This window comes from Cyprinodon variegatus, unplaced genomic scaffold (genome assembly GCF_000732505.1).
Source record: "Cyprinodon variegatus isolate N-32 unplaced genomic scaffold, C_variegatus-1.0 Scaffold1, whole genome shotgun sequence".
Lineage (NCBI taxonomy): Eukaryota > Metazoa > Chordata > Actinopteri > Cyprinodontiformes > Cyprinodontidae > Cyprinodon > Cyprinodon variegatus.
Window position 1 is genome coordinate 804,918 of NW_015150454.1, and position 13,378 is coordinate 818,295.

General features: G+C 37.4%; 2 protein-coding genes across 2 annotated transcripts in view; one reads left to right on the forward strand and one right to left on the reverse strand.

The window, feature by feature from the left end:
- Positions 1-937: 937 nt before the first annotated feature.
- LOC107087901 (histone-lysine N-methyltransferase SETDB1-B-like) overlaps positions 938-13,378 on the reverse strand; it is a 23,008-nt gene continuing 10,567 nt past the window's right edge. Inside the window, exon 8 of the mRNA XM_015379857.1 lies at positions 938-1,092. Within this exon, the coding sequence (XP_015235343.1) occupies positions 973-1,092 (120 nt within the window). The 3' untranslated portion in view covers positions 938-972. The remainder of the gene's footprint in view (positions 1,093-13,378) is intronic.
- On the forward strand, positions 7,751-11,370 carry LOC107088080. Its single transcript, XM_015380057.1, has 9 exons — positions 7,751-7,824; positions 8,344-8,661; positions 8,842-9,129; positions 9,594-9,675; positions 9,759-9,847; positions 9,932-9,972; positions 10,312-10,359; positions 10,463-10,537; positions 10,804-11,370. The coding sequence occupies exons 1-9, from the start codon at positions 7,779-7,781 to the stop codon at positions 10,855-10,857; spliced, it is 1,041 nt and encodes a 346-aa protein (XP_015235543.1). The 5' UTR covers positions 7,751-7,778; the 3' UTR covers positions 10,858-11,370.

A 13,378-nucleotide genomic window follows, 5' to 3' on the forward strand; every position in this document is an offset into this window, starting at 1 on the left:
AAGAAAAGAATGGTTGAAAACTCAATATAAAAACTTAATTTATATTTTAAACATGCAAAATGCCTTGGTTCTAAGGTGAACTTGCTTTGTTATTTAGCCTAAATTTCCACTCAACTTCACATTTAGGCTCATTAACTAATTTAAATTGGTGTCAATGTGTTTTTGGATAGATTTTAGATTTTCTTCCTAAATACCAGTTTCCGGAGTGGGTAAATCAATGAAACATTTTTTTCTGCTGGTTATTCCCTTCATAGAATGCCTTGTACACTAATAGGACCATGCATTTTGAAGTTGAATGATCCAGTTATTGTGTGCCTATTAACAGGGGAGGGGAGTCACCAAAAGAACTTGCTGTTGAAGATAAAAATCCCTGTAAGCATATAAGTAAGAGTATGAATAGATAGATTGTAGCCAATAAAAGTATTTTAGAACATATCCAAAAATATTTCCAGAAGCTTGTTGGTTATAGGAAGCATGCGGTTGGATGTCTACACTAAAGGCTGACAGCAATGAGTCCAAAACATTCGTTCAAATTATAACCACCATCTCCAACACCTCATTTGGAAGCAAATTAGATGCAGCCGTTTTCATGGGAGTCTGATAGAACTTGTTTGGTTTAACCACTAAAATATACACAAGTTTAAGGTTTTCAAATATGATGCAGAAAGATGATGCATGCACTAGATGAATAAAATTTGGCTTGACTAACACTAAGCAATCAAAAAGTAGTTCAGAAGGACAGACAAAAAACATTTTAAAACCTTTTCTATTTAATAATGAAAAAACAAAAAGGTACATGACAGATTCAGATGCAGATTCAAAAATTATTAACAAAGTTAAAAACAATGATAAACTAAACTTTAACATATTGTGAGGACAACAAATGAAAATACAAAAGGGAAGAAATTGGGATCACATTTGCCAAAAGATGCATTAAAGAATATTTTAGTCTCCCTAATGTCAATCAATAGGTCAGAATTTAGGGTCAGAATTTTCTGCATTGGAGTCTTGGTTCAATTTCATCTCCAAGAACTTGGACATGTGTTCCAGGCGTATGGAGCCTCGGTGGATCCAGTCTTTCTCCCCATTCTCCTGTGTGATTAAGTTCCAATTAAACACAGCTTTAATTAGAACTTAAAGCTGTGTTTGTGTTATACTGTACATTTAGAAAAATCTCTTATTCTTACTATCACAGGAGGACGGGGCTTTTAGAATCATATTGTCATCTTTGTTCTCCCTTTGCCTAAAAAAACATATCTCTTTCGGTGTGCAGTAATCTACAAGTGGATTATACTAGGTACTTTTTGCAAAAAACACAAAAAAATCAAAATCTAGATAAGTATTTTTTTTTATTAAAATAAGTGCATTTGTTCTTGAATTGAGGAGGTAAAACAGACATTTTGCCTATGGAATGTGACAATTTACACTTAAAATAAGAAAACAAAACTGCATTGTCTTATTATCAAATTATCTTATTTTAGGAGTAAAACTACTCATTCAATTGGCAGACTATCTCATTTACATACTCAGATTGAAGGTAAATACACTAGATTTACGAAATCTTTACTTATTTCTAGATTGCTTTTCCAGTGTAAAAGTATTACTGTTTCAGAGAAGGATAAAGCTTCGGTCGCTATCCTTTATCTCATTAAAAGTAATCCAAAAATCATGTCCTACAATTATATAAAAGATATGTTTGCAACTAAGATATCATTTATCTAAAACAGCCAACAAGATTGTTTAGGCAACTACAGAGAATCACAGCTAAAGAGATAAGCACTGAGCCATTTTATAGCCCTTAGTTAACTATAGCCAGAGTACCCAGAGAGAACCCACACATGCTCAGGAAGGACATGCAAACTCCATGCAGAAAGACCAGGAATTGAACCAAGAACCTTCTTGCTGCAAGGCAGCAGTGCTACCCACTGCGCCACTGAGTAGCCCTGTAGAACCTAGACAATGGTTATCTCTAGGAGAGAGACAGGGAAAATTATTGAAACACTGGGTCAGGTACATCAAGTATATAAGGAGAACATGAAGTGGCAGCAGGAGCTCACCCCACCACAGGATGGTGCCACAGTTAAACACAGTGTCAAGGCAGATGTAGTTACTATAAAGATGAAAAAACAAAGAGAGATTATAATATTAAACAACAAATGTTGAAATAACTTATTAATCATAATAACTCGAAATTACGGCAACAACCAAAAACGAGAACCAATATTTAAAGTGATTACGGTGCAGCTGAAATATAGCATAAATCATTATTGTTGTGCAGTAGAGATGAATAATGGTCCAGATATTAAACAGGGTTTTCACCAGTCTATTGAATAAGGATTGCGTCCTTCATTTCTTTAAGTAAAAATACTGGTTCCATTGGCAAATCATCTTATTTACCTACTCAAATTAGGGTTAAAACACTTTTTAAGAAATCTTTACTTATTTCTTGATAATTTTTTTTAAGTGTGACCTACTGGTCACACCCTGGCAGAAGGAGCAGCTTCTGCACAAAACTGTTTCTGTATGACACTTATAGCGTTTACCAAAACTTTAAGTGATAACAGATCCTCTCTTTATGAATTGGTCATCAGCTCATCTTGGAACAAATCAAAAGTCATTTAATGTATCTTAAAATTGGTCAGTCATAGAAGACATTAGTAAAACAAACCAAAAAAACGGGAACAAAATAAAACATCTGCAGAACGACTAATAGAATAAAACATGTTAAAACAATAAAAAGGTTGGAAAATAAACTATTGATAAAACCAGCCTATTACTTCTGCTTAGATGATGAGGTTGAGTTGTTTGTAGTTGCTGGCACTCAAATTAATATACTGGTGTGATAACTTAGTATATGTTTGATTGATAGGTCTTTTTTGGATTTATAGCCCCCCCCCTGAGAAAACTCCACTACTGTTTTTTAATAATTGTTCAGTGTTTTATTATGAATATGCACACACATTTGCGGGCGATACAACATTGTGGAAAGATTTCAGGGTGGACTGACTTGAAATGTATGTATTTAGTTGTCTGTTGCATGGCTGGGTGCAAAGTTGTGCAAGTTTCTCTTTTTAATTGTTTTTAATGTGTTCTTCCTTTTTTTGATTATGTAGAAAGCTAAAGCGCAAATAAATTAGGTAAAAAAAAATGTGAGCTGTTAAAAGAGCAGCCTTTGAGCAAATATATGATGATATTGTTATATCTATATAGTGAAATTTGTATCAAAGTCCTTAGTTTTTCAAAAGATCTGTAGAGACTTATCTAGATTTCGGTTTTTTCCAGTGTAACAATCTTAAATGTTTTATAAAAGTATTAAGGACAACAAATCTGCATTGACATTTGTATTATTAAGATCCAATGCCAAAGAGTATTCCCTTTTAAAGCCTGTGTCATAGTTTTGGTTCTGTTGTACTTTACTTTGCTCCTTGTTTTCTATTTTTATTGGTTTAATTCCAGTTTTGTTGTAACTTCTAGATTTACGTTAGTTCTCATGTTTTTCTGTTGTCCTCTGTTGCCCTCTTGTGTGTGTGTGTTCCTTTCCCCTTGGCTCCCTCGTTGTCTCCTCTAACACCTGCTCCTTGTCAGCTCGTTAGCCCTGCCTTTGTCTCAGTCACCTATTTATACTCTGCCCTCTGCTGTCACTCCATGTTGGTTCCTTCTTTTTGCTTGTCCTGTCGTTGCTGCTTTCTTCCTGCCTCGTCTCTCCCCGTCTCCTCAGGCTCGTTTCCCCCTGATGTCTTCATGGTTTTGGTTTGTTTAGCATTTTAAGATGGATTTCTGTATATCTTCCTCTGTTACCTATGGTCTGCAATTAAATCTCTCAGAAATCATCTCTGCTTCACTCGTCTCTGCATCTGAGTCTTCAAGCAACCTCACCACCCATTCATGACAGAAGGAACCAACCAGGATGGACCCAGCAGAGTCAAACATTGCAGGAAGCATGACAAATATTCAGGAGAACTGTCGGTTCACTCTGGACAGGATTGCCACTCTCAGCCCTCCCTGAAGACGGGGTATGTGCTGCTGCCGACCTTAAAGAGATTTTAACCCCGCAAACAACTCTCCTGTCATCCCTATGGTTTCTGGACATTATAGAAGAGGTGGAGTGGAACCAAAAGGCAGCTTTTGCTCAGCTTTTTAATAAGCCTCCTCCACCTCGACCACAATCACTTGCAGCGGTTGCCTGCTCAACCTCTCCATCAGTTCCTTCCACTTCTCCCTCAGCCTCTATAATTTCTCCCCAGCCATCTGTTTCCTCCAGGCGTAAGCGCCGCCGGGGGAAGAAGACCACTCCCTCTCTGGTGGGTCAGCCTGACGCCTCCACTCCCTCTCCGGCGGGTCAGTCTGACGCTTCCCCTCTCTCTGGAGGGTCAACCTAACACCTCCACTCCCATGGGTCAGCCAGCTTCTAGCTTTAGCCCCCTCGCAACCAGGTCAGTTTTTCCCTTAGTCTCAGTCGTCACCTCCATGACCAACAGCTAGCCCCATCTTTGAAGAGACTCAAATCGGTACCCATGATTACACCCCCTGCAGTCAGAGCTCCCCATCTAGAGGAGTCTTAGTTAAGGGGCTTCTTTTATGGAGAGAGGGAAGATCTTTTCCCTGCCACCTCCATCAGCTTCAGAGCCCATTAGCGGGCCAGTTTCCCTAGCTTCCGAGCCCATGAGCGGGCCAGTTTCCCTAGCTTCCGAGCCCATAAGCGGGCCAGTTTCCCTAGCTTCTGAGCCCATGAGCGGGCCAGTTTCCCCAGTGCCTGAGCCCATTAGCTGGCCGTTAAGCCTAGTGCCAGAGACCCCTTAGCCCGCACTAGGCCGTCCAGATACCCCTGAGCACACTAATAAAAGGCTCTCTGAATTAAAGCTCAGCGGGCTCTCCAAGCCTCCAAGGCCCCTCAGCGGGACTTCCAAGCCTCCAAGGCCCCTCAGCAGGCTCTCCAAGCCTCCAAGGCCCCTCAGCAGGCTCTCCAAGCCCCCTCTGAAGCTGTTAGTGTGCCGCAGTCGGCGGCCCCCTCCGAGGCTTTTCCTGTGCCGCAGTCGGCGGCCCCCCTCTGAGGCTGTTCCTGTGCCGCAGTCGGCGGCCCCCAAGGCGGCGTCTGCTGCCGCGTCTGAGACTGTGCCCCCCAAGGCGACTGCTGCTGCCGCGTCAGAGACGGTGCCCTCCTCCATGGTCGCTGCATCTGAGACGGTGTCCTCCTCCAAAGGCACCCCTTTTGTCAGAGACGGCATCGCAGGCCTCTGCCAGAGGTCCTCCTGCAGCAGCACAGACTGCGCCCTCCTCCGAGGTTCCTGCTGCAACCGAGTCGGTGTCCTCCTGGGCCGCTACATCAGAGACGGCATCCTCCAAGGGTCCTCCTTCATCGCCGGCGTCCTCCAAGGGTCCTCCTTCGTCGCCAGCCTCCTCTGGAGGCCCTCCTTCGTCAGAGATGGCGTCGCTGCCGGCCTCCTCCAGAGACCCTCCTTCAAGACTCTTCCTGGTCTCCGGCCACACGGACGCCCTCCAGAGACTTTGTGTGCCCTCGCCCACCTTAGGTGGGTTGTTTTGGTTTTTATTTGGACTCTGCATTTGGTTTTGTTCGTGCCCTCTTTCCTGGTTCCCCCTCCGCCCACCCTGGGTGGGTTATTTTTTGTTTCTGGACATTTTAGGGCATCTTGGATCGCCCTTAAGTGGGGGGCACTATCATGGTCTTGGTTCTGTTGTACTTTACTTTGCTCCTTGTTTTCTAGTTTTATTTGTTTAATTCTAGTTTTGTTATTTCTAGATTTATGTTAGTTCTCATGTTTTTCTGTTGCCCTCGTGTGTGTGTGTGTGTGTGTGTGTGTGTGTTCCTTTCCCCTTGGCTCCCTCGTTGTCTCCTCTCACACCTGCTCCTTATCAGCTCGTTAGCCCTGCCTTTGTTTCAGTCACCTATTTATACTCTCCCTCTGCTGTCACTCCTTGTTGGTTCCATGTTGTTGCATGTCCTGTCATTGCTGCTTTCTTCCTGCCTCGTCTCTCCCCGGCTCCTCAGGCTCGTTTTCCCCTGATGTCTTCATGGTTTTGGCTTGTTGAGCAATTTAAGTTGGATTTCTGATTTCTTCCTCTGTTACCTATGGTCTGCAATTAAATCTCTCAGAACTCATTTCTGCTTCTCTCGTCTCTGCATCTGGGTCCTCAAGCAACCTCACCACCCATTCATGACAGCCTGGTGTTTTAGTCAAGACTACACCAATAAAGACCAAGACCATATATTGTCTTGGCCTTGTCTTGGTTTTGGTTGGTGTGGTCTTGACCACAACACCAATAAATCCACAGATGATAACTTGGTTTTAATTTACAGCTTTACCCTCTGGTATGGAAGAAACCTATGTTACATAATCAACTGCAACTACATTTGATGAACTTTTGACAAATTAGTCAAAGTGTGATATTTATTTTATGATTATAACAGAACTGAAGGGGACAAAAATCCCCATAAGATATATTTAAAAAAAAACTGATGTTTATTGCAGACTTCTATACAAAGTACCAGAATATCTTTCAAGCCTCTTGGTTTGCTGATCTTATCTTTTTTTGCCGTTTTATAAAAAAAAAAAAACACAATACATCAAGTCTTCAGAATGAACATTTACATTCTGCATCCTTATATTTAAGGAACTTTCATCACTCATCACTTGTTTTTTACTATTGTGGTTCCGTTTCTTTCAACTGAGTGAAACAAGAGGGGGAAACCATTTAAACAGCAATAGTTCACCCCAAACATTTGTTGTATAAAAGGGTATTTTCTGTTTGTTAAAACCTGAATCAGTTTGTCAAAACATTTTTCCTTATATGCTTTTAAAATAAAACCCACAATATGTACAACATTTCTTTGTTACTTTGATAATGCTATAATAAGTAAGGCTAATGTGTTTATGTAGATTAAGTTGTTTGCAAATATTTGTACTCTTTAATTTCTTTACCAAATACGTTTGTTAAAGCTTAGCTCAGGAGGATGGTGCGAGCAGCATATCACTGAACAGCATACTCTGATAATGTGACCATTGCTTTTGATTTTATGAGAAATATACCTGCAAATGTGGTTATTTGAGCTTCTGCTGTCAGTTGGTTTATTCTCCCCTGACAGTGACATCAGCAAAGATGTTTTAACACCTAAAGCTCATTGGCTAATTTTTCTGATCGCTATCTATATATCAAATTATTGTGAAAGGAAATGCAAGCAGTTTGTACTATAATCAGTGTTTAACGTGCAATTATGTAAGAACATTATGCAAAATGGCATGCTAAGGTTTAGAGGTAGATTCAATCAGATGCAATGACTTCATTTTTCCTAAGCTCAATTGGTGGTTTTATTACTTTTATTGATTGAAATCAATTTTAATTTTTTCTTTGTTAGAAAAACTACATTTGAACTGCTTATGTGTCAACACCTCTCAAAATGTTACAAGTTTGTTACTGCAAAAGGTGACCTCTTTCAACACCACAGCAACAAGAAAATTCCACTTCTGTTGTAATTTTCTGTTGCTGTTTCTTGTACTTAAAATTCAGAAAAAGATCATGCCATTAAAAGCATATATTAGAGAAAGAAACCCTTCTCTAAGGTTTAGCATTTATTGTGCTGAATTTGGGATCAACAAACAGAAAAAGGTGTGAATTAACAGTAATGTAGATAATTATAATAACTAGGCGGCAGTTCCAAGCAAAGGATGTTGAAACTTTGAGAGAATAATAAAAATAAAAAAAAGGAAGTAGTAACTCAGTTTTACAGAGCAAGTGGATGTTACTGCTGTCCTTGTATCAATATGTCTAATTCTCTGGGTTTTCTTCTAATTCTTACTCTCATAACAGGTAAGTGTCTTTGGATAACACTTTTTATCATATGTAGACATAATCATATGTTTTTGGTCTAAAATGTAAATTATGTAAATTCGTTTCAGTTTTCATCTAGAAAACCTAAAGTTTTTTTAATGCCTCAGAGAGTTCTGTAATTTAACATTAAAGATGATGTTACTCACAGATCACTATTTCTGCTTCACAGTAATATATTGCCGTAGATATGAAAAATATTTTTCTTTAGTCTAAAAGCATAAACACAGTCAGTAAAGCATACATAAGAACTTAAGCTTCGGTCTCCTTCCTCTTGTCTTTGGTATTAATACAGATTTTTATATGCTTAAGCACTGATGTCCATTAGTATCGTTTTTTAACACTTTTTTTTGTTTGCCATATCCTGAATGACTTGGAATCTTAACCAGTAGTTTTTAGTTATATTTGCCATGAGCAGCCAGTTTTTTTTCTCTTATGTTTTAAGATATTTGCAGTAAAACATTGAAAATATGCCCTTTTAAGTTATATTTTGTTCCACAGGAGCTGAAAGTATTACCACTATCAGCAAGGTTGCTGTAAAGGTTGGAACTTCCATATCTATCCCCTGTCTTTATCAACCAAAATACAGAGGCCATGTGAAATATTTATGTAAAGGATATTATTTCAGTTCCTGCCAATATGCAATTAAAACACATTCACCAGAAAACCAAGAGTATTCGATTTCTGATGACAAAAGTCAAAACATTTTCAATGTAACCATAAAAGAGTCGACGGCTGAAGGTTCTTATTACTGGTGCGCCGTGGAGATTGATAATGGGGGAGATGTCCGGAAGTATTTTCACCTGTCATTCACCAGAGGTAAGCAATTACAAAAAAAAAAAAAACATATTTTAAACACTTTTAAACAAGACAAAAAAAGGGAAAAAAAGTAAAATAGTCATGAATATATCTTACTATGTTTTCATTAAAAGCAAAACAATGTTTGGAGCATGAAGTCTACAAAATTAAAGTGTTTATTATGATTTGTTTCCCATGAAGACAAATCCAGTCTATATGTGACTGATCAGATGGTGACAGGATTTATTGGAGAAAACACAACCATAACCTGCTACTACAGAGCCAAAGGAAACATTGATTGGTGTAAACTGGGCAGGACATGTATCAAAGATGGATTAATAGATGGAATAACAGTAAACACTGACAAGAAGAAAGATTCATTCAGTGTGACCATGAGTGGACTGAGAGCAGGGAACAGTGGTTGGTATTACTGTGTCAATGGAGACCTTCAGATGCCAATTTATCTGACTGTGACCATCAGACCCACTGGTAAGAACATACTAAATGCATGAGCTATGCATGAATTTAATAGCTGATTATTAATTTCAGTGCTCATGCAAAAGTGGATGTTAACATTAACCTTGTGTGTTGTAGCTATGTTGTCTTTGCTCTAATCATAAGAATAATAACCCTTTAACCTAATTATTTTATCCTCTATATACCATCACACATAGATTTGTTCAGTTTCACTCCATTCAATTTGATGATTAAAAGTAAATATAAAGTATGACATTCTTTAACTCATTACAGGTTAGCTTTTCTGGCATTAGGCTACCTCAAAAACTATCTTTAAAAACTATTTGCTATTGATAAAAACTTTTTTTAACTTTTGCTATTGGTCCAGAATCACTATTTATATTCATGGCAGTCAGATCCCAACTCAGACTAGTCTTTGATATTTTCATTTTACTGACATATAAAACAATGAAATTATTTCCTTGTTTGAAATGTAGTCGAATCGACTACAGTTACAGCAGCAACAGAATCTGCTACAATAGAAGACCAGAAAGAAGACCAGAAAACCAAAGAAGACAGGTCAGAAGTCTTTTTTTTTAAATAGTTGTCTGAGTTTTAGATATTAGACTTGTCTAATACGCAATGTAAAATGTATTTTTCAGAACTTTTCCTGCACTACTGAGCCTCATCATCCCTCTGGTTTCATTGATTTTGGTTGCTATTGTGGCGTTATTAGTACTGTTTAGAACCAGTAGGTCTTCCTATTTGTTTGTAATTATTGAATCCAGATTATTTAATGTCAAAAAGCATAATATAGCCATTTAATGTTTTACAGAACGTGCCAAAATTCAAGATTCAAGTGGCAGCTCCAACTTGGTTAGTGATGTTAAAAGAATGACCACATCAATATGATTTATTATCTAAATAAAAATCTTTATAACCTTTATAATCTTTATAATCTTTATAATCTTTTAAACAGAATTCTGTTGAATAAACCTATTATATATAAATATATATATATATATATATATATATATATATATATATATATATATATATATATATATATATATATATATATATAATAGGTTTATTCAACAGAATTCTGTTTTGTACTGTTGTAACTTTTATAGCTCTAATTAAAAAAAATAATTTTTACATTGGGTTAAGAAAAGCTTTTGATGTATGCCGATATTTTAATGTGTTCATTTACAGAAGGAAGGGGAGGTTACGTATTCAGAAGTCAGTTTCAAGAAAAATCAGGTAAACTGCTATGCGAAACATAATATTGCAGTGAGCCGTGACCATTTAAAGAATGTGCAAATATATAAAACTTCTGCTGTGTTTATTTCTGTTTGGGACACAGGCATTACCTGTTGAAAGCGATGGAGATGTGACCTACAGCTCTGTTGTTATTAAAAAGCCACAGGGTGGAAAAAGGGTAACTATTTAGGGAGCATTATTTATACTGCCAGATTAGCTATGTATCTTTATTTGCTTGACACAGAGAGTTGTATGCATAATTTCAAAGTCAAATACTGCTAAAGGCCAATTAATATCCCCCCTAAAAAAAAAACACATAGCAAGTATCTCAAAACCAAAAGAATTTAAAGAAAACTATTTCCATCCTGCAAGTCATATATGTTTGATAAATACCTCCTATTTTAGCTCTTCCCTCTAACCACAGTATTTATTTCTCCTTTACAGGCTAAAGCAAAGGACGACAATGAGACACACAGTCACCACAAGCAAAATGTTTAAATCAATCGGTTTTTAAATGTTTTTCCGTTACATGACTAAGGTTTAGACAACTGTGTTGTAAGGGTCTCTTTTCAAGTGTGCAACAACGTAATGGTTTATTGTTTGACATTATTTTAAAAAAAGCACTTGATCATATCTTTTTTAGATTAAGTATACGCATTCAACTGATTATGGAACAACTTTAACCTCTTTAACAGCTTCAGAGCATATTGAATGCTTATTGTTCCTCTTGAATGCAAATGATTTAAATGTTTATATTGTCATTATTTTGTTTGAATCCTAAAAAAATTTGCTAAAATATTTTACTTTATTGGGATCTATGTAAACGCAGAATATTAATTGTGTATACTTCTACTAAAAAGTTTTTTCTTCTGACTAATATTTGCTTTTTGCAATAGTACATTGATAGCTCTAAATGAAATCTGAGATGAACAGGACTTGGAGCTCATCACCAAAAGTAGCTCCTCAAAATATTTCACAAGATGGATCGTTAAAATTCATAGAAGAAACATGCAGGAAGCTTTTTTACAATTAAAGGAATGGTCTGCTTGCTGTAATTCTTTTTTTTTTTTTTTGGCAAATCAATCCTCTTAAAACAAACAAAATAAATTGTTTTTCACTTTCTTTATATACTGCTCGTTTCTTATCTCTTAAGGGATTCCTATCTCATAGTCCTAAGGTGTGAGTGTGTGTGCAGGGTTGTATGACACTGTGACTCTGTGTTGTCCTGTGACAGAATGGACACCTCTCCAGGACGTACACCCCATCTCGCCCATAGACTGCTGGAGATAGGCACTGGCCCTTATGCGATCCTGACAGAACAAGCGGAAGAGAATGGATGGACGGATAATATTTATAGAATATTATGGGGGGCTAACCAAACTGCATTTAAAGTGTATGACACTAAAATGACCCAATTTGTAGCTCAAAATCATAGAATAACAGTATTTCTATATCATGAATTTCTTTGGCAGAATTCAAATGAGCGATTTTAATCTAGATTAATTCCAAGATTACAGTGAGATTAATCTAGATTTTTAAAAATTAAAAATTTTATTTAAATTACTCAGTGCAGAAACTCTCCTCGATAAGTATTATTTGCTTTCATGCACAAAACCAGTAACTCAGTTCAGTTTTTTAACTCTGGTGGGAGAACATTTTTTTTGTTAAATGTTTGAAAAAAAAAAATACCTACCTACCTACCTACCTATCTATCTATCTATCTATCTATCTATCTATCTATCTATCTGGAGACAAAACTGGATAAATGTGCTGTTCTTTGATTGTCAGTAGGCTCATAAGCACGTTTTAGTTTAAACAAGGAAACAACGAGAAGTGAAATGAAGATGTTATTTCATTATAGCTATTTCGGATTAAGCTATTAATAAAAGTCATGCTGTTTCTGTTAGAACAGAGAAGCTGTGAACCCTTGGTCAACAGGTTCCTTTTGACTTTCCACAGAGAATAAATTTGCTTAAGAGTTCCTCTTTTAGCAATGAGGAAGAAATGTGGTGCAAAGTCCCAGAAAACTGTGAACCTCAACAGATAGATGAGTTTTTGTTTCAGTTATATTTTTATTTACACAGAGATAAACATAGGTTTTCACAGTGGGGAAATTATCTCTCTGCATTTAACCCATCCCCTCGGGGAGCAGTGGGCTGCCATTGTGCGGCGCCCGGGAAGCAGTGTGGGGTTAAGGGGTTTGCTCAGGAACCCAGAGAAGAGGCTGTGGGGATTGAACCGGGTACTTGCAACCTTCTCAGAGCACAAGCACACTGCTCTAGTGACAAAGCCAACACTCCATATCATAGTGGGATGAAGAATGCGATTTCCTTTGCACAAAGGGCTGATATGTATGGTGAGATCCACAATAGGTCCTTTGATGAGAGACAAGTCCACCCCTCAATACCTTCTTTAAGACCAGTGGCCTTAACTTATCCAGTCAGGAGAGATTTTGAAGAACCTCTCTAAGCTGTAATATGTTTAAATCTGTAAAGGAAAAATTAAGCCTTTTTGCCTTCTGAGACAATAGAATGGTTGAAGACTCAATATAAAAACTTAATTTATATTTTAAACATGCAAAATTCCTTGGTTCTAAGGTGAACTTGCTTTGTTCTTTAGCCTAAAATTCCACTCAGCCTCACATTTAGGCTCATTAACTAATTTAAATTGGGGTCAATGTGTTTTTGGATAGATTTTAGATTTTCTTCCTAAATACCAGTTTCCAGAGTGTGTAAATCAATGAAACAACGCATTTTGAAGTTGAATGATCCAGTTATTGTGTGCCTATTAACAGGGGAGGGGAGTCACTTGTCAAGCTGGTGAGTTATACGGTGCAACAATTCCTGAATGTCACCAAAAGAACTTGCTGTTGAAGATAAAAATCCCTGTAAGCATATAAGTTATAGAGTACGAATAGATAGATTGTAGCCAATAAAGGTATTTTAGAACATAACCAAAAATATTTCCAGAAGCTTGTTGGTTATAGGAAGCATGCGGTTGGATGTCTACACTAAAGGCT